This window comes from Rhinolophus ferrumequinum, chromosome 14, assembly GCF_004115265.2.
Source record: "Rhinolophus ferrumequinum isolate MPI-CBG mRhiFer1 chromosome 14, mRhiFer1_v1.p, whole genome shotgun sequence".
Taxonomy (NCBI): Eukaryota; Metazoa; Chordata; class Mammalia; order Chiroptera; family Rhinolophidae; genus Rhinolophus; species Rhinolophus ferrumequinum.
The window spans coordinates 52,816,639-52,839,737 of record NC_046297.1 but is presented as its reverse complement, the minus strand read 5'-3'; the positions used below and the strand labels follow the sequence as shown (position 1 = coordinate 52,839,737).

Genomic DNA, 23,099 nt, shown 5'->3' with positions numbered 1-23,099 from the left:
AGTAGCTATGGTAGTTGGTTCTAACAAATCCATCTTTATAGAAAACAATGGTACACTCAGGAGCACGTAATAATATATTCTGGAAGCATTAACATTATATCCTGATAGCCTCTTCCTGAAGGACAAGAAAAGCAGATGTTTTTCTTCCCCCCAGTATTTAACACAGTTGATTGTGCATGACTAATTCTTTTGCTAATCTTGTCTGGTGTCAATCTTTTGGTTTTTAGTGGAAGTTTCCTTTGGGGATTTAGCAGCACACATGGCTGACCTGCATGCTTCTTTATCTTCAGGGGTCTAGTAAAATATTAGCACACAAAGCTAAATTGATTTGGAAACATAAGGCACAAAAAGCTGGTTTATGCAAATGTTAACACTGTATAAAAAAGCCCTTGGACATCATTTAAAGTGCAGCTTCACCTCACTAACTGGCTCACTGACATTTGCATGGAGACTAAAATTAACCATTTAGAAAAACTTAAGCTTTGCTTGTCCTGGGGCCCTGCATATAAATGTGGGCGTTCTGTATCTCTGTTCACCCCTTGTAAGACTATGCAGCCAAGTTTTTATTTATCATGCCAAGAGAGGTTATCCAAAAGAACATAGTATCCAAAACTCGTTTACATTTGGCTCTGAACTTACCTTCCCACTTATAATTGGTTTTAGACTGAAAATTAGATTGTATGCCCTAACCACCTGGTAACTGACATCCTGAAAAGGTGACCCAGATAAGTATAGGTGGCAAGGTGTTGGATGAACAATACTCAGCTGAAAATATGCAGGTGAGCTATGGACTGGTTGAAATTTTTAATGATTGCATTTTTGCTATAGCAAGTTCTGTTACATTTGAATCCGATACATGTGTCTTATAGTAATGCTTTGTATAAGATCAGTGCTCATATTATCTACAGAAGAAATGAAACGCTGTTTACTTTTACATGTACCATAAGACATTGATTAGTTATTCATGTTTTCAGTTTTTCTTCATAACTTTGAACTTTTAATTTATCAGATAAAACTCCGATTTTGGCCAACACATACACAGGTATATAAAAAACACTTTTTGAAATAGGAAGTTGTATTACAGTTAAAGGGCAATCAACAAAATTATACAACAATGATCTGCATAATTTCCCATTGGTTCAATCTCATTTTAACAAATATTTGTGGATTACACCATCACCTATAAATAAATAAATAAATAGTAACAATCGTACTAAATGGACATGAAAATAAAATACATCCTGATCATTACTCTTTAGAATGTACATTCAAGATACAAAAATGCAAATATTCATTTAGATTAGAATACATAATAAAACAAAGAAAAATATCACTAAGGGAGCATGTTTAGTCAGTTCATTTAATTTTAGTAAGAATGAATTTCTTGATGCACATGGGAAGTGTGAAATGTTTAATTAAGTGGGAATATTTCAAGATGCTATAAATTTTGTCAACATTGCTATAATATAATCATGAATTTGCATGAGAACATTCTGTCTGTCATAGTGCATAATCATTTAAAACTTTAAAAAATCATTATCGTTGAAGTAGGCTGCATATGGGTTCATTATAACTTCATTTTTGAAGACATTTTAGGGATATGTGTGTATGTATTTGTATTTGTGGGAGTGTATAAACACACATATTTCACACTACCCTTTTAGGCTAACATCTCAATTGTAAATTGTAAAACTGTTAGAAACTTACTATTTGTATAATAAATACAAACATTTATTTGAATTATTTAAATAACTTAAATATTCTCTTCAAGTCCATCTGTTTGAAAAATAATTGAGAGTAATAACACATAAATACTATAGAATTTTGTAATGATAGTTTTATTTTCATAAATCACTGTAACCTTGTGATTACAATTTACTAATAAAACAAATCTGCAATGTAATGTGTATTCTACATTCCACTTGTTTACTCAATATGAAATCGTGTGCTTTATAGTTAACTATTTTTCCTACTACTTCCTATTCAAATATAGAGAATGGCAAATTGAAATAGAAATTTTCCATAAACATTGTTTTTTTTTTTCATCAGGTGTCTTTAGCCTAGTCAAGAGGGACTTTTTATAAAAAGTAAAAAGGATAATCTATGTCTTTGGTTCGGTTTGATTTCCGTTGCTCCTTTGGACATCTTCCATTTCCCCATGTTGTCTCCACCATTGTGTATGGTGTTACACTATGTTCTTGATTCTTTTCTCACTTGTGTTTTATATCACACTGCAGTCTGTACAGTGGTTAAAGCAATCCTCTTAGATGGCTTCATTTGAAACTTAGCTCTACCACTTTTTAACTGTGTGATCTTGGGCAAATTACTGACCTGTCAGTGCTCAGTTTGCTCTCCTGAAAAATACAAATAATTACTTAATTTTATTTTCCTTATAGAGATATTGTTAGGATTCAGTTTGATGATCTATTTTAAAGGCTTAGGAGAATGTCTTCATGCACACAATGGATATTTGCCATTGTTAACCAAAATCATCTAGTATATGTTAGTTAACAATATATCTACTGTTTTATAATTTTTATTGGTAATAGGCTCCAAAGCAAACTGATGTTTAAGTATAATAAATTCAAGAGAAGATTGAGACAGAGCTTCTTTTCAAGCAGTCATGCACCGTTCAACTCTTCAAATTATACTCGAAGTGCTCTCATAATTTGCCTTTTCACAGGGCTTTTCATGGACTAGGTTTTGCTACTATTTTTTCTTACTTTCTATTCTCTTCTTACTACTCTATTTTGTAGCAGAAAATGAGAAACAAGCAGCAGCAGTGAACCTGTCATTTAACTAGTAGAGATGGCAAGAGTGAAATGAAATATATGGGGTGAGAGTGCCTTCTCTATCTCCCTGCTGTGACAATTTTGCCAGAGGGAGTAACAAGTCAATTGTGCCATCAGCATCCTGGAACCTTCTCCTCACCTACAAAAATAAAATTCCTAGGATACTGATAAAGAAAACAGAAAATATGTAAGTAAGAGACCGCTGGCAACATTTAAGTCAATAGACATGCACTATCAAGATAATGGTAATTTTACAAATCAAAAACCAGCTTCAAAGAAGTTTATATAAATTGATTTAGCTCACACAATTCGTTAGTGACAGATTTATGCCCAGGTTTCTGTGATTCCGGAGCACTCACTTTCCAGCTCAGCATAATACTGCTGGTCATATAATTATTCAAGAAATTTCATGGACCCACTGGGGAGTGAAAAATATCAGATACTATATTATTTAGGTATCTACCATAAGCTAGCCCTGTTCTGGGTACATGGGATAATGCTATGACTAATGTATTAGTAATGTAGTCAACATGGCATGTCATTTATATTCTACAGGTAAATGAGAAAGCAACAACAAAAAATATTGAATAGTGATATGTTGCATGAAGAAACTATAACAAGGTGATGTGATAGAGACTGATGGCGGACTGTTTTAGCTGGTATAGTGTTTAGTCCAGGGAGATTTGAATGACATCAGGTTGCCAACATTGGAAGGATACTGGGAAAGAAGACACCACCAGCCTAGGGGATAGTTATAACAAAGGTCCTAAAGGTAGAATGAACTTTGTTAAATTTAAGAAAATGATAAATGAGTACTGTGGCTTGAGTTTATTGAGAGCTCTGTGGATTAAGATCATTCAAGGCCATGGTAAGAACACTGGTTTTATTCCAAATTCAAGAAAACATGTTCGAATGTTACAAACAGGCAAGTGTGAGTAACATTATCCATTTCCCACTTAAAATGCTTTTGACTTCCATGTAAAAAAAAAATAATAATAATGGGTCAAGAGAAGGAGGGATTGAAGATGATAGGATATTAATTTGGTACTACTGATAAACGATGGAGTAGGGATATGGAAACCAATCAAAATATATGGAGAAATAGACAAATATTTATATGTATTTTAAGTTTATAGCATAGTGACTGGCGCAAAATGAATTCTCAAATACATAACTACGATTAGTTGTATTAAACATCTATCTTCATAGAGTTCAGTGTCTATCTGGAAAGACTTGAGAAATATACATACTGTAAGTTTAATGACTGTTTATTATCATTCTTACAACAGTATTAGACAAAGTCAGAAATGTCTCTTTCTTAATAAAAGGATTTGTACCTATTCCTGAACTAATGCAATCAAGGCGTCCAGTAAGCTTGAATTGGAGGAAGAAAATACTCATAAGAAATCATTGAAAGTCCACATGAAAGCCAGTGATATCCTCCAAAGCCATTCTATTTAGTATCATTTAAGATAGATATTTTGGCTACCCATTAAGTGACAAGCATATTTCTAAGCATGAAAATACAATAATGCAAAAGATAGACATTGTTTCTGTGCATACAAGGTTAAACTCTTGCTGTTTAAATGAGCCTTATTTGCATTCACAGATGCACTCAAATTTAAAATTTTTCATTTTCAAGAAAACTGGGCTCAAGTTCTGTAGTTTTAGAAATGAGAAAACACTGCATGAAATTTGTAAAAATAAACACAGGCATGAATGACTGGCCTACGATGTAGAGCAGTGAGAAAGCCTCTGAAAAATGCTTAAAATTTAAATCTGAAATTGGGAATTTCTTATTAATGGGAATTTAAAAAATAATCAACTTTACAAAATAATTTCCAGTAGGATGGACTTCCGATGTTCATAAATAATAGTTCATGTTGCAACAATAAACAAATCTTGACATTATAATTCTCTCATTCGGTAAATATTTATTTCTCATCCATGCAATATCCATTGGTGACCCATGTTGACCTTGCAGTTTTACTATATGCATTTATTAATATCTTGAGAGGTCTGTGAATTCAGATCATTTAATGCCATGGTAAAGTATGCTGTTCTTACTCCAAATTCAAGGAAAACCATTGAAATGTTACAAACAAGGAGGGACTATGTGTGACATGATTGGATTTCCACTTTTAAAAGATACTCTGGTCTTCCCTATAGAAAATGAATTGTAAAAAGACAAGAGAAGAAGATGGGATTGGAGTCATGGTCTACGTCTTGTCTTTCCTAGGCAGATAGGATGTCAATGGATATTTTTAAGGACTAGGCTTGGTAATGACTTAAGTGACATATCCTCAGTTCCCATTGGACAACCATTAGCTGCAAGGCACCATCCTAACTTTCATGGTTGTGGTGATATGCTGTCTTCCTGAGGAATTAGATCAATGAATATATAGTATTGTTTCTGCCTCCTAATATTTGCAATCAGAATCTTGGAGGCAAAGTTTCCTCATGTCAAATTGATACTTATTTCTTCTATTTTACTTATCCTTAGCCATTGCTTCAAACTCTGACTGTTTTTGAAAGCTCTTTCTCCAGACAACAATTAGTAACCCCTCCTATTGAAATGTATACAGTCAATCACTACAAAATGAACAAAGATTTTGGAAAGGATGACTACTACCCAAGCTAGTTAATATTTTTTATTAATATTAAAGATTCCCTTTGCACAGTTGGATGGGTGGTGAAGAGGACTTAGCTAACTAACATAGTATGTGGAATCATCAGTATACCTGAAAGATAGTTGAGATAAAGACAGTAGATAATACCACCTGGGAGAAAGTATATGTTGTGAAAAGAAATGAGAAGTACTGATATTAAAGTAACTGGTAGAATGTGAGGTAAATGGATAAGAAGAGGTTAGGTACAGGGTAATCAGTCAAGTATTTCATGGAAACCAAAAAAGAGAGTTCTCAACAGGAACAAGTTAATAATGTCAGATGTCACAGAGAGGCCCAGTTTTTTATTGTTGTTTGTTTGTTTTAATTACTGAAAAAGTTGTGTCTTTTAGGAAGTCAATGGTGAACTTAGGAAAAAAAGTTTCAGTAGAGTATGAAGATAAACAAAACTACAGTTAATTGAGGGATGACTGGGAGATATTAGGTTGGTGCAAAAGTACTTGTGGTTTTTACAATTATTTTTAACCTTTTAAAACACAGTTACTTTTGCACCAACCTAATACATAAGTAGAAACATTAAACAAAGGTAAATTTTCTGAAGCTTTGTAAAAAGGAAAATGTTAGGAAAAGTCATTAATATGTCAAGAAAAGTTTACTTTGCCTTGCTATTTGGCAGTGGAGAATGTTGGCTTCATTTGGCTTTTTAGGATGGTACGGGAGAGAGATTTCTCAGTTTAAGTGACCCCATGTGGAGTTGAGACCTGGACATAGGCAGAAGATGTGGTCCAGTACCCAAGTGAATGGATTAGCTATTTTGCATGAGTTAGTAGTGCAGTGATTCTTGAGTCTAGTTATGCATTATAATCACCTCGGGAACTTTATTAAATTTGCCTACTATTGATTCCACTATTGACTGGTTAAGTAAGAACTTTGGGGTTAGCATGAGTTATAGGTATTTTTAGGTGCTAGCCAGATGTTTCTGATGTTCAGTCTATGTTGATACCGAAGTGATAGGATTTAGGAAATTTTGAGAGCTATCCTAACATGAACACTCTCACATTTTAAAATGAAATGGCATTAAAGTTTGCCTTCTGAGAGTATAAAGTGTCAAGGGGAATAGGGACTCAAGGAGAACAACAGAAGGTTAAAAATGATGTGTGAACCAGGACAGGGTTTTATAAAACAGAAGGTTTGCTGAGATGGTTTGTTACTATCTTTACTGAAACTGCAATTCTGAAACTGCAAATGCCTGGGCCCTTCCTGGACATTCTGAATCAGAAATTCTGGAAGTGGGGCTCAGCAGTCAGTGGTTTAACAAGCCCTCTGGGTGATTCCCATTCACGCTACATTTCCAGAACTTCTGGCTTGTCCAGCCCTGAATGTCTGGGTCAGGCTCAGTTTCTAATCGCCATCTCAGGGAATGGAGGAAAAGGAAGGCCAGAGCTGACCTGTATCTTGGAGATTCAGGGGTCACCTCACAATGTGTTTGCTTATTTGAAGGAAGAATGTGTGCTTTTGAGTTATCTCCCTTCTGTTTCATAATGTTTTTGTTTAAAATATAACATATGTACAAAGAAATCGCAACTTACAAGTATGCAGCTTGATGAATGTTTACAAAATGAGCACAGCCTTGTTACTAGCACTCAGATCAAGAAGAGAATATTACCAGAAAGTCAGAAATCTCTTGAATACTTTCTCCCAGTCATTACTCTCCTTTTCTATGCGTGTCAACACCCCTCTGATTTATAACATCACAGATATTTTTTTTCCTATTTTCAACTTTTATACAATGGATTCTTACATAATGTACTCTTCAACAGGTAATATCCTTTGTGAGATTCATCATATTGTTGCATATAGTAATAATTGTATTCATTCTCATTGAATAATGGTAATACATTATAGGACTAAACCACTATGTATTGATGTGTGATGTCTTCGATGAACATACGGGTTCTCTCAGATTTGATTACTATAAATTATGGGTCTATGAACAATCCTATAAATCTTTTGATGCACATATGAGAAAATACATAGTAGTGGAAATACAAATGTTAATTTATAGGATATGATAGCTTTATTAGACAGCTACTAATGAGTTTTCCAAAGTAGCTGTACTAATTTACAGAGTTACCAGGGGTATATTGTAATTCTAGTTGTTTCATATCCTAGCTAAACATTTATGGTATTCACCTGTGTCATTTTAAACATCCCAGGGTATGTCTAGTAGAGAATCATTGTGGTTTTAATTTGAATTTTCTGGGTGACTAATGAGTTGAGTATCTTTCTTATAAGTCCATTGATGAATTGGTCCATCCTCCATTGTAAAATGCCTATTCTAGTCTTTTGTCCATTTTTCTAGTAAGTTGTTTGTCTTTTCCTTTATTATTTGTGTTCTTTATATTTTTTGAATGAGCCCTTATTATGTGTGTTGGAAATATCTTCCACTGTGGTCCTGGACACTCTTAGTGAAATCATTTAAGGAATAGCATTGCTAATTTTAACGTAATGTACTATTTAAGAAAACTTTGTCAATCCTAAGGACATGAAGATGTTATATGTCAGAAGCTGTATTGTTTCACTTTTTATATTTAGATCTAAGGTTCATCTGGAATTAATGACTATTGTGTATAGATGGATAGCCAGTTGACCCAGCATCATTTAATGAAAAGATGTAATATTTCCACTGTTCTGCAGTGCTGTTTTTGTCATAAATCGAGTATTTAAATGTGTTTGTGTGTGTGTGTGTGTGTGTGCTGGTCTATATTAATTTTTAATGTCTCATTGTTCCGATTGATGCAGCTTTATAATTTATTTTTAAATTAAATTTACTGGGGTGACATTGGTTAATAAAATTATATAGATTTCAAGTGTACAATTCTATAATACATCATCTGTATATCACATTGTGTGTTCACCACTCAAAGTCAAAGCTCCTTCTGTCACTATATATTTGACCCCCTTAGCCCCCTTCTACCTCCCCTCTGGAAATCATTAAACTGTTGCCTATGTCTATGAGTTGTTGTTTCTTTGTCTTGTTCCTTTGTTGCTTTCAGTTTTATAACCCACATATGAGTGAAGTCATACGGTTCTTGACTTTTTCTGTCTTATTTCCCTTGGCATTATAATTTCAAGATCCATCCATGTTGTCGCAGATGGCAGTATCTTATCTTTTCTTATGACTAAGTAATATTCATATGATTATGTACATCATTGTCTTTATCCAATCATTTATTGAAAGACACTTTGGTTGTTTCCATGTTTTGGCCACCATGAATAATGCTGCAATGAACATGGGAGTACATATATCTTTTTGGATAAATGTTTTAATATTTTGGAGGTAGATACCCAGAGGAGAGATTGCTGAGTCATCTGGTAATTCTATTCTTAACTTTTTGAGGAATCTCCATAGTACTTTCCATAGCAGCTTTACCAATTTACATTCCCACAAGCAGTGTATGAGGGTTCCTTATTCTCCACAACTACTCTAACACGTGTTTTACTTGCTTTGTTGTTCATAACCATTCTACAGGTGCGAGGTGGCATCTCATTGTGGTTTGGATTTGCATTTCCTTAAAAGCTAGTGAAATTGAGCATCTTTTTCTATATATCTTGTCCGTTTGACAATCTGATCTCCCTCTGATTTGTGAGCTCTATAGAGGCAGGGATTATATCCATTTTTTTTCATACCGTATCTCTATTTTTTTTAAAAAAGATTGTCATATAGTAGGGGTTTATATGAATTTATTGAATTAAACGAAATAAGTAAATTAGTGAATGTAATTATTTAAACTGGTCATTATATGAATTAGCTCTGTTATCTGATCTATGGAGTGGAATAAAAAGAGAATCACAAGGAACACAAGTAGAGATTTACTTAGGCTTTCCACATTTCACTGTTTTTATTTCTAGATAGTTGATATTTTATCTTATTAGAAATAATATTTTAAAATTTCAGTTTCTAATTGTTTAGTGCTGATATATTTTTGCATATTGCCGTTGTATTTGATGGTCTTGCTAAATTTACACTTTAAGTTGTATATTTTATCTGGTGAGCCTCTTCTATTCTACCTTCTAATATTCCACATATATGATATTGCCATCTGCAAAAAATGAACTTCATTGAAGTTGAATATGGAGAAAAAAGGTACAAATTGACTAACTCCTACCTTTTGAGTTCTGAATAGCAATAACATTTTCCAGTTATTCTCCTTTTCATTATCAAGCTTTTGACCTGCCAATAAAAATAATTCTTAGTTCTCAGGCAATACCAAAACAGGTCACGGGCAAGCAATAGCCTGGACTATAGTTTCCAACCCTTGCTTTAAATAGGACATAGTTATAATATTTGTTATAAAGTCCTTGTCTGCTAATTCTAACATCTCTATTTTTTTTTCTTTTGTTTCTGTTGACTGAATTTCTTTTGGTAATGGGTTGTATTTTTCTGCTCTTTGATGTGAATAATAATTTTTTACTGGATGTTGAACATTGTGAATTTTAAGTTATTGAGTGTCTGGATTTAGTTATCTTCCTTTAAAGGATGTTGGGCTTTTTTTCTGGTATACAGTGAAGTGTTTGGTTCAGTTTGTATCTTTTGAGATTTGTTTTCAAGTTTTGTTAGGGCATTTCTAGAGTAACTTTTACTCTAGGGATAGTTTAGCCCTTCTAGTGAAATACGTCCCTTCTGAAATTTCTACCGAATTCTCTGATCATTTAAAGAGGATTCTCCACCCTACCTGCAGGAAGTTGAAAACTGTCCAGCCCTGTGTAATTTCTTGGAACCATTTATCTCCCAGTTCCCGAGTCTCTTTTTGCCTGAATTCATGGAATTTCACTTTTTGCATGCATTTTTTTAGTATTTAGCAAATATTCATAGGGCCATGATGCAGATTTTGTGAATTGTTTTTCTGCAGAGCTTCCTCTCCTCTTTTTCTTAAGAGTTTCTACTGTCTTACAACTTACACGCACCTCATGCTCCCTGAACACTGTCTACTCAGTTCAGGGAGAACACCATGTTGTACTTATAATCCCCCACTCTGGTCTATGGACGAGAATGTGCTTCTAGGCAGAAAATCAGGCTGTTCTTTGTTGTTCTTTCTTTCTGGGATCACTGGTCTGTATAGCTCTTTTCCAGTATTTGATAATGGTTGTATTTTTGCTCAGTTTTTATTTTATTTTATTTTTTTTTGGAAGAAAAGAATGTAAATATCCTCCCTGTTGCTTTGTCACAGCTCCTTATTGATTTAAAATTTTTTTCAAACATTTAAATAATTATGAATGAATGTTTGTATTTTTTTTATTTGTAGATGCTGAGAAGCATTTTAAGCTGAATGTAAAAATGAACCACTTAACTAAAATCCACATATTTATTAATTTTTTTCTCAGTGCATTAACTTACCGTCTCATTTTCCTAACATGTCTCTTACGAAGATACATGTAAATTAATGTGGGCTATTTGCTTGAAAGCATATTTGAGTATTCAGGAATAAACCTTCAATGCCGAGATGCCATTATTCATAGCTTTTTCTCTTTCCATGAGGTGTTCATCTGACTGAATGATGAATGATTTTGCTGACTGAATGATGAACAGATTTTGCATAAATCTGTTTCTCAGATGGATTTAATTTCATCTGTTTTAGTATGGAAAGAGGTGGACTGAGAAATGAAAATTATTAGAATCCTTTAATTTTCCTTCATAATAAAAAAAATCCACTTCAAAACTTGCAACAAGATTATTTGCTGTGCCTTGACAAACACAAAATAAAAAATAGCAATCTAGATGTGCAATTTAACTACCCACTTGCTCTATTTTCTTCTCTTGTAAAGAAAAGTTTCTCTTTAAACATAAAAGATTCATAAGGCAAAACCAATAAATGTGAACAAGGACAGCTATACCAATGAAAGTGCTGCCCTCTATATATAATAAAATGGATAATTATGTATTGTAATATTTAATGAGTTTAATTAAGAGGCAGAAAACAAAGATGCCTGTCTTGGGAAGGAACACAAACACCACATAGATGGCAATTTTACTTGAGTGCTGATAGTGCTGATGGAAGGTTGACACTTAGCAAGGGAGATTTTTACAGGTTTTCCTATGATAAAGTTTAAGACTGTTTTGAATGCCTAACTTCTGTACTTGATCAATTGTATTCATCTTTCACAATGTACAGTTCTTTCTCTTTTGTGGGTAAACCCATTTCCTGTCACCACCATCCACCTTCCATCCCTAAGCTATTTTACAAGAAACTAATAGCACGGCAGAGCACACAGTAAGAGATCAGTGTCTGAAATTCTGTGTTACAGAAAACTGTTCTAGTGGTTTTTGAAGCTGTCTTTTATTTATTTATTTATTTATTTATTTATTTATTTATTTATTTATTTATTTATTTTAGCTGCTATGTTTGGGGGCAGTTCCAATTTACAGTATCTTAAATGCAATGTTGATCTCATACCGGAAGCTAAAACAAGGTCAGGTGTTTGTTTCAAAAGTAAATAGAATTTAATTCTAGGAAAAATACATTTGCGGGGAAATATTGAACTATTCCCATTCATCTTTGCACTTAAATAGAACTAATTTTGGTTTTATTTTGTGATTTTTCTCCCTGCTCTATAGGTAAGGAATTACAGGAGATTGTTTACCAAGTTCACATAAATTCAATTATTTTAAACTATGGAAATAATTATTTGATGATAAGTGTAAATTAAGTTAGATTTAATATCATTTTAAATTTAATGGGAATAGTTTTTATCAGTAGATTTGAGTGCACTGTGACCTTGAGAGGTAATTGATAAAATTTCTCCCAGATAACTGGAATACATCTCAAGTCCTAAGGATTAATTTTATTTTGAATCCTATTTCTTAAAAGACTATGCTGCTCTCCATTGGCTGAATTGGTTGTTTTCTCCACATTTAGCGATAGATTGATTCCGAAAGTTACTTAGCATGAAACTTGCCATCGTCTAGCTTACATAAATGTGCATGAATACACATATGTAAAAAATTAACACACTTTAAATCTTATAACCTGTACACTTTTCTTAATAATAAACTCCACTTGATTGTACTATATGATCCTTTTAATGCAATGTTGAATTTTGTTTCCTAGTATTTTGCTGAGGATTTTTTCATCTATGTCTATCAGAGTTATAGGCCTGTAATGTGTGTGGGTGTTTTGTTTTTGTTTGTTTGTTTGTTTTGTTTTTGTTTTTGTTTTTTTGAGCTGCCTTTGTCCAGTTTTGTTATCAGGGTAATTCTGGCTTTGTAAAATGAATTTGGAAGTATTTCTTCCCCTTCAGTTTTTTGGAATGCATTAACTTTTCTTTAAATGATTGGTAGAATTCACCTGTCAAGCTGTCTATTCCTAGACTTTTGTTTTTTGGTGATTTTTAAATTACTGATTTAATTTACAACTTGTAATTGCTTATTAGGAGTTTTTATTTTTTCTTAATTCAGTCTTTAAAGGTTGTACCATAGAACTAGAACAAAGAATCCTAAAATTTATATGGAACCACAAGACACCCAATAGCCAAACAATCTTTAAAAAGAAGAAAAAATGTGGAGGTATCACACTTCCTGATTTCAATCTATACAATAAATTTATACTACTAAAAGCAGGATGGTACTGGCATGAAAACAGACACATAGATCAATGGAATAGAATAGATATCCCCAAAATAAACCCACACATACATGGTCAATTAATCTATGACAAAGGACCAAGAATATACAATATAGTAAAGACAGACTCTCCAATAAATGTTGCTGGAAAGACAGGGCAGCCACATGCAAAAGAATTGTATTACTGTCTCCACCATATACAAAAATAAAGTCAAAGTGGATGAAAGACTTGATTTTAAGACCTGAAACTCTGAAACTCCCAGAAGAAAACATAGGTAATAAACGCTTTGAAGATACTTTCTTGGATTAGTGTCATCAGGCAAAGACAACAAAAGAAAGACTAAACAAATAGGATTACATCAAACTAAAATACTTTTGCACAGTGAAGGAAACCATCAAGAAAATAAAGAGGCAAACTACTCAATGGAAGAAGATATTTGCAAATCATATATCCAATAAGGCATTAATATCCAAAATTTATAAAGAACTTCTACAACTTAATATCAAAAAAAAAATAATAAAGAAGTTGGCAGAGGACTTGAATAGATATTTTTTCCACAGAACACATACAGATGGACAACAGGCGTATGAAAAGATACTCAACATCACTAATCATCAAACAAATGCAAATCAAAACCACTATGAGATATTGCCTCATACCTGTCAGAATGGCTATTAGCAAAAAGTCAAAAAATACTAAGTCTGGCGAGATGTGGAAAAAAGAGAACCCTAGAACACTATTGTAGGAATGCATTTAGTAAACTTACTACGGAAAACAATATGGAGTCTCCTCAAGAAATTAAAAAATAGAGCTACTATGTAATCCAGCAATTCCATTCCTGGGTATTTATCCAAAGAAAACAAAAACATGAATTTGAAGAGATAGATGTACCACTGTGTTCACTGCTGCACTATTTACAAGAGCCAAGATATGGAAGCAACCTAAGTGCCCACTGATAGATGAATAGATAAAGAAATTGTAGTATGTTTGTACAATTAAATATCATTCAGCCATAAAAATGAAATATTGCCATTTGCAACAACATGAGTGGACATAGAGGATATTATGCTAACTGAAATAAACAAATAGGATTACATCAAACTAAAATACTTTTTATTTTAGTATTTAGTATTCAGGGAAAGACAGATACCATATGATTTTACTTGATGTGGAATCTAGAAAACAAAACAAATAAAGAAATAAAACAATAGGAACAGACTAATAAACAGGAAAGAAACCCATGGTTACCAGAATGGAAAGAGTTTGGGAATGGGATAAAGATGTACACAGATCCAGTTATAAAATAAAATAAATTATGTAATATAATGGACAACAAAGGAATACTGTCAATAACATTGTAATGACTATGGTGACAAAGGGTAACTTGACTTATTGTGATCATTTTATAATGCATGTAAATATTGAATCACTATGATGTACATGTGAAATGAATAAGGTATTTTATGCCAATTATACTTCAAGTGAAAAAAAATAAAAAATAAAGGTCCTAGCATTGACAGAATTTGTACCAACTACCTTTGACCAGAGACCAAGCAATGTTACTTAGCCGGAAGAGCACAGCACTGGATTTAAGGGCTTCACAGTTTGATCTAATGCTGTCATTCATGTGTTCTAACTCCACTATAGAATAAAAATTTTGGCTTAGGTAATACATTCTTTCAAGACTCAGTGATTGCAGAAAATGTATTGTTTTTGTAAATATTATATTAAATCCAGGCCCTATCACAATACAAAGGATTTAGCATTGAGGTAGGGCCACCTAGCCAAAATGTTGTATACCTAACAAGTACTAAAAGCAATCTTTATCTATTTGACAATTCTGTCAGAGAATGATTCTGTGATCGTCTCTGTCATAATGAAGAGATCAAGTAGCAATTCTGAACGGAGAACTTGACACAGTATTTGGCAAGAACATTGGTTTGAATGATGGAAGATATACGTTCTCATCCTTGTTTTCAAGTGCAAGTCAATCAGTTTGGGGTGTTGAAGTTATTTTGCTGTAAAATAGGAATTTCACTGGAGTGAGCTATTCTATGAATTGCTCTTCATTTCATGTGTCAGGGGTTTGGGGTGATTTTTCTCTTCTTTAAGTCTAGATTGAGGAACTTCAATAGACCATATAGAGAAATGTATTTGTGTGCCCTGGAGCTTAGAGGACACAGTGTATTACTATTAAAACCATGGTTGAAATGTTTAAATGTATATTGCAAACCCGTAGGACTGCATTTAGGAAGAAACTGAATTTCCACAGAGGATGAATATACGGGGAGTGTTCCAGATGCAGGAATTTTTGAGGGATTTCTGGCCTGGAATGGTCTTAGATCCTGCCGAAGAGGCTCACCTGGAAGCATAAGAAGGTGGAAATAATACCATTCTGTACCTATGGTATGAGGGAGAAATATAAGCAGCCATCCAGAGAGACACATTCACCCACAACAAGGGAACTAATCCGTTTCCCTGGAACTATGGGATTCAGTGATAAGGTTCACAGCTAAAGAACCATCTTTTTTTAATCGTCTGCCAAAGCCCTTGGAAATTGGTGCCAAATCAGTGCCAGGCAAATGAAAGAATTCGTGTCCCCTGATCCTTCCTACTTCCAACTTTAGGAGGAATCACAGATTGCTCACTGAGTAGGGGTAGATGAACAGAAATTCCAGGACGGAAAAGGGTAAAGAAGTGCCCTCCCCTCTTCCTTTTGTCTGCCCTGTCTGCCAAACACAAGCTAAGGGGAGTGAAGAACCTTAACCCAAATGAAATGTGTGTGTGTGTGTGTGTGTGTGTGTGTGTGTGTGTGTGTGTGTTTGTGTATACATACCCAGGTACATACTTATCCAGTACTGGACATATTAAATGATGAGTTGAGATTTTTAAATTAAAAATGGAGAATTTTTTTTTTTTCTTTAATGTGAGTGTGAGCTGAAATGTCATGTTCCAGCCTGAGATTTTGATCTAGAGACAGGGAAATATATAGCTCACAGAGCTGGTTCAAAAAGGTTGTATACCAGTTACATTACAGGTATATAATAGTGTAACATTTTATTTCCAAAGCAATACTCAATCTTGGTGTTGGTACTGAGAAGAAAAAAAGTAGAATTAATTTATGGTTGGGGAAGGGGGACAGCAAGACATGCTTACCAGAGGCTAAAGTTAAGGTATTGAAGGAAGGCATTGTGTGTTCTGGCAGGAGAATGATAGTACTGTATCCACTAGTATAGATGGTACTATTAGTTCATTCTAATTACTCATCAAACTTAAAATAGGGAGGGCGTACAATGAAAATAAATCATATTTACATAGTCTGTGATGAAATGTAAATATCCTTTAAGAGTAATATATTTAGGTTTTCTATTTATGGATTATGGAGGTAAGTGGATAAAGAGTGGGGCAGAAAGGGTAATATTACTTGATGCATGCAATATAGTAATAAAGTTATCCTTAGTGCCAAAGTATTTTACTGTTCCCTGCCTGTCATGGAGTTAAATAAGATGCTGTCCATCTCTATTTATGAAATTTATGGAGTGTTAGTCATTGCATGAAGTAGTATTATAGTTCATTATAGAGCCAGTTTTTTATAATTGGTCATTATAGAGCCAGTTTTTTTTTTTCTCAAACATTTGAATTAGAAGAATTCCCTGAGTGGCTCAAGACAAGAACATAAATTTTGAGGTAATTTATTGCACAAGTCAGCTAGTAACTTATTAACTTGACTAAACAGTGTCGTGACAAGACCAGTTTTATAGGTTCAATTTCTTTATGAAACAAGGGCTTTATCTTACATTTTCACATTAAACATAGCTGGTTATGTAACCCCTCTGTTAGCATAAACTATTGGCCAAACGTAGACTCATGAAGAATTTTGACCCTTTTTGGAAAATGAAACCATAGGACCAACTGTAAAGTTTGTAGAATATTTATTTATAATATTATATATCATATAAATACCTAGAAAATAATATTTAAATTGTCTTATGGAGTCATATGGACTATATTACCAAAGATATATTGGTTACTAAATTATTTCTCTTTAATTAAAGTTTCCTGGATATGTGATATATTTTTATTTAAATTTCATTTCAAGAAATATTTTAAATAGCTTTTGAAATATGCCGTTGACAAAAGCTATATTATATTCTCTCTTAAATGTTTTCTTTATTTTGTACTTACCTACATTTAAAAAAATAAAAGCAAAGCTCAGCTCTCCTATAAACATGTACAAAATGATTAAAGTTTTCTCATCAGAGTCCTTAAGAATGTTCCTTTTGTTTTACTCACTTCGTCAGTTAATGAAAACAAAATCTTGGTTCCATTAACGTGAGATCTAATTGGAGTGTAGATTTTTACTTACTTTCATTGTTATTTCAACTAATGGTTGTAAAATTGTCAAGATATACCAGGGTGCCAAAATAATGTATACAAGTGGACACCTTGGTCAGAATTGCTCAAACGGTAGTTCGCCATAATCAGAAGTGTCTGGACGCTGATGGTAACCACTTTGAGCACCTCTTGTAATTGCAGAAGTCAAACATGACTTATTTCATCTTTTCTTGTCAGTATATAGTATTACAATTTTTTTTAATTAAAATTTATTTGAGTGGCATTTGTTAGTAAAGTTACATAGATTTCAGGTGTATAATTCTGTATTACATCATCTATAAATCCCATTGTGTGTTCACCACCCAGAGTCAGTTCTCCTTCCATCACCATGTATTTGATCCCCTTTACCCTCATCTACCACCCTTACCCTCTGGTAACCACTAAACCATTGTCTGTGTCTGTGAGTTTTTGTTTCTCATTTGTTGTCTTGTTCTTTTGTTGTTTTTGGTTTATATACCACACATCAGTGAAATCACATGGTTCGGTGCTTTTTCTGTCTGACTTATTTCACTTAGCATTATAATCTCAAGATACAGTTTTCCTTTCTTAAAATGTGTTTACATTTTTTGGCACCCTCTGTATTTTATATACGTATATGTGCTTAAAATTTTTCATGTACTTCTCATTTTATTTAATGTCTATTAGATAATATGCACTTGGTATCATAACATTTGGACTGTTAGTTTTGTCCAACAATGTTAACAGCATTGCATTTCTTCTAATGACTGACATCTGACCAGCTCACATCTCATCCTTATTTTTCGTTTTTCTGTTTTAATGAAAGTTTATTGGAGCAACAATGGTTAGTAATGTTATATAGGTTTCAAGTGTACAATTCTTGTTTTTAACAGCTGAAGATGCCTGTGGGGGAACAATGAGAGGATCCAGTGGCATCATATCAAGCCCTAGTTTTCCTAATGAGTACCATAACAATGCTGACTGCACTTGGACCATCGTAGCGGAGCCTGGGGACACGATTTCACTCATATTTACTGATTTCCAAATGGAAGAAAAGTATGATTACTTAGAAATAGAAGGTTCTGAACCACCTACGATATGGTAAGTAGATAGTTTCCATTAACATAGCATTGTCATCATTGCCTGAGGCACACTGGGGATCAAAGAACAGCTGTATGGGGACCTTTAAAGGTTTAAATATTTCAAAGAACTTACGATTAACAGGAAAATTATAAGTGGCAACTGTCAGAACTAAGGATCATTTTGAAGATAGGGTACTAATATATGAAATCGACTGGAGCTTTGAAAGACGGATCTTTCCATCAGTATTTCTTTATTACTCCCTCAAAGAAAAGTAATGTGACTTAATCAAAACTTGTGTAAGGAAATAAGTGGTTGCTAAGGTAATGTATAGTTGTATTCCTTAGCATGCTGTTCCATACTTGATGGTTCTTTTCAAATGAATTGAATAAGTCCTGGAAGTAATTTGGATTTCTTTTTGTAGATAGATCTTTTATGCACTCTGTTACCTGCAGGGAAAATTTAAACACTATGATCTGGGGGAGTATGGTCTCTTTCTTTAGAGACTCCAGACATGTTTTCCTGAACACTGCTGAGTTTTCAGAACATACTTTTAGGGTATAATATTTTTTAAAGAACATATCTCTTTATGATATTTTAAAAATTTGCACTGATATTATTGAAGTGCAAAGTAGATTCTGAATCAGTAACTGAGTAAAGAGTGATGAGATTGGTGAAGGGAAGCAATAGATAAACACTAGGCTAGGAAGAGCCTTTTAAACCATGTAAAGGATTTGACAAGAAGAGTGGAGACTTATTAAACTGTTTTATGAAAAACAATTACATGAAGAGGTTTGAATTCTCAAATGATTACTCTTACTGAAGTGTAAAGATTGATTTTGAAGTGGGGCTCCATTATTTGTGGGAAGATCGCTTAAGAGGTGATTGCTGTAATCCAAGAAAAACATCATTGTAGCTAGAATTAGGATGGTATTGATGGAGATAAAGAAGTAAAATGAGTTGAGAGATATTCAGGAATTATAATGAGAAAGCTTCTGTAATGGATTGAGGAGTGATAAAATAGGTAGTGCTCAGATAAAACACTTTCTGACTTGCAAAAAGTTGGTAAAGGCAGTAGAGATATTGGAAAATGTTGAATGAAGGTCAAATTTGCAGCGGGAATGCTATGGATATTGTAATTTGTTTTATACTATATTTGTTTGAAATATCTTTGAGACATGATATTGAAGCTATTTAATAAATAACTATATCTGTCGATATGATTCAGGAGCTCTGAGTAGAAGCATAACTGATATGTCATTGATTTTGATGGTAACTGAACCACTAGACATTGGTAAGAATGGCTAGATAGAGACAGGATTGAATGAGAAGACTGGAGAAGACTAGGATTGAATCTGAGTATCAGTAATATATAATACCCAGGCTTAGGAGTATTATCCATCAAAGGAGACTAAAGAAGTTTATTCAGAGAGACAGGAGACAATCTAAGGGAATAAGGAATCACACAGACAAGAGAAGTGCAAAGAAGATTAGACAACATTGTGAACTGCTGATGAAAGGGTGTTAGGTAGACTTTTAAAACATATATATTTATAGTTGGCTAGGCTTCAGCAAAAGTATCAAATATTTCTATCATCTTAATACATACCTTTTAAGAGAAAAATGACACACTTTACTGTATCCACTTTGTTTTTTGTTTGTATTTTCCTCTACCTTCAGACCCTAATACTGAGGGTTATATAACTTTAACTCTTCTCATGATGAGTTAAGATCTGGGTACAATAAACCTAGCAGAATTGTGATAAAATGTTAGCAAATTAAAAAAAAATGTTTTAGAAATTGCTACTTCTAGAGTGGTACATATTTGAGTCATAAATGTAGATGATGTAATGGATTTTCAAATAATTATAATATTGTTCAGTATACAAGTGATCCATTAAAAATGGACGTTTTTAAACTAGCAACATATTTGACTCCTAGATATAATGAATGAAATTAGAAAACAATGTTTTGAAGCACCTGTTCCATTGTTACCACTGAACTCTAGAAACCAAATCTAACACATTTGCTCTGGGGATCATAGTATCCCTATTTATGTTCATATAGTCACTTTTTCTTTTTAGATTAAACATTATTAGTAATGATTTGTATCTTTCTTTTGTATGCAAACATCTATTTGTATGTTTCTGATTTTAGAACAATGTAGGTTGTCCAATAATAGCCTCAGATCCACAAATTGTTTTTCTCTCCATTTTCTCCTATAATGACACTGGACCACTTAATATTTTCATCTTCCTCAGGAATAAAATAGTAACTAAGAGATTTCATTGTTTTACTGTCTTTTCAATTTAGTATTACAGTAAATGTTTAGATAGACTCATCAAAATCCTGATTATATACTATAACATCAACAAGATCTTTGGCACTTTTCATGAAAAATGATAGAAATTACCAAACTATTATATTTCCATCAATTCCAATTTAAAGATACATAGTGTCAAATTAATAATAGTGAAGATGGTCACTTAAATATCATAAAACAACATTCTTTTAGTGTATTAGTTATAGAATTGATATATAAAATGATCTGTGAATAATGAAAGTAAAACTTTACATCTAATCTTGACCCTTTAATCTATTTAAGTCCTTTAATATTCTCATACATTTTTAATGACATGGTCATCAAAATTAGCCATTTTATTTCAGGTGGCATGACATTGGTTCTTATGAGTGTCAATTATTCCTGTAACATTGTCAATTTGTAATAGAATTTAAAAGGGAAGTGTGAATAGGGGAGACATTCAAATTATTTTGATTAAAATTGCAAAAGGTTTCTTTGACTTCAGTTCCTTCATTGAGGGACTTGGAATTTGCCACTAGCTACTGTACATTACAATTTTGTTTGTGAAGCTCAGACAGTGATGCAGGACTTACTGTAGCCTGTGTTTGACTTTGGCAACATAGACTGAGCCAGTCCAATAATCATGCAGAACAGAGAATATTAACAGGTAGCCAGTGCCTCCCTTACAAGCTGTATGTGCTAAGTCATTAAGTGTGTATTTACTTACAATAACAATGGTCAGCAGTGCCAATCACGATCCCACAGGAATGCATGGGACCCACTCAGTTATTACTGCATGATTAAATTTTATGAGGCTTGGTGAATGTCAACTGATTCCATTGCAGTGACATAGAGTAAAACAAAATGAAACAAAACAAAACAAAACAAAACCTAGCAAGGACAACAACAACAACAAAAAACTTAAGTTCTACTTTCAGCTTTGAATCTTGATAGATGAAACTGAAACTGGATAAGTCAGTGTCACATCCCTAGATCTCAGATTCCTCATCTGCGCTATCCAAGGCTTCTCTCATCTCTAATATTGCTTGGCATTACCTGCTTAGGTGCTATGGTAGGGGCAATGAGGTGGAAGGTAACTAGGTATTGCCTTATTTACAGAGCCTTGAAAGGAGAGTTGGATTAAATACTCTTTAAATTTGTTTCCAAACTTAATTTTATTGGATTCTCACTAGAACATTCATTCAGTATTCATTCAGTAGTTGCATATTTGGGTTTCTGTTACATGGCAGTCGTTGTTCTAAATGCATCCGTGAACAAAGGACTGGAAAGGCTGGCTTCTGCAGAACTTATGCTCTATTAGGGTAAAAAGACAATAAATAATAACCAATACAAGTAAGATGTAGAAAGGAGAAGTAGAAAAACAGACATTATATACAGTAATCTAGGTAAGATAATTGTTAAGATGAATAATTGTTAAGAAAATAGCAGTGGAGGTGATGAGAAATTGATAGATTTTCAAGATAAAATTAAGAAAATTTCCTCACTGATGAGATGTGGAGTTGGAGAAAAAGAAGACACAAAGATAGCTCTAAGGTTTTTTGGCCAGAACTGAGGGAATGCAATATCCATTAACTAATAGTGAGAAGGTTATTGATGAAGCATTTTTGGAGAGATGATCTGGAGCTTAATTTGGACATGTTAACTTTGAGATAACTAATAAACATTCTTGTAAAGATTTTAAAGAGGTATTTGGATATACAAGTCTCAGTTCAAAAAGTATGGGTGTAGAGATGTACATTTAGACGTCTAGAAATGGAAGTGATTATTAATACAGGAAAAGATAAAAAGACTAAGAACTGAGTCCTGGGACACTCCAACACTAAAAAGTCAGCAAAGCTAAATGGAGAGTTAAAGTGATAGGAGGAAAACCGCAGAGTGTGGTTTCCTGAAAGCCCAAAGAAGAAAATACATCCAGGAGAAGGAACTGATCAGTTGTGTCAAATGCTAGTGCTAAGCTAATAAGAGGAGCTCCAAAAATGATCATTGGATTTAGTAATACAGATGTCATTGATTACTATGATGAAACAGTTTTGTGGGTGACAGACTTAACTGAGTGGTTTTAAGAGAGATTTGGAGAAGATAAATTATAGATAATTAATATAAATGAGCCTATCAGGGACTTTTGCAAATGAAGGTGACCAGAGAAATAGGGCAATAGCTAAAGGAGGGGGTAGGGTCAAAAGAAATTTTGATTTTTGGTTAATTCATTAATTGAAAGAGGTAAAACAATGTGTTTATGCTGATCAAGTGACCCTTGAGAGTACAGAAAGTTGGTGATGGAGAGAGTGGGGAGAATTGCTGA

At 33.4% G+C, this 23,099-nt stretch overlaps 1 protein-coding gene across 1 annotated transcript in view; it reads left to right on the top strand.

The window, feature by feature from the left end:
- CSMD3 (CUB and Sushi multiple domains 3) overlaps positions 1-23,099 on the top strand; it is a 1,093,095-nt gene that overhangs the window by 280,665 nt on the left and 789,331 nt on the right. The window contains exon 5 of the mRNA XM_033126920.1: positions 18,288-18,495. Within this exon, the coding sequence (XP_032982811.1) occupies positions 18,288-18,495 (208 nt within the window). The remainder of the gene's footprint in view (positions 1-18,287; positions 18,496-23,099) is intronic.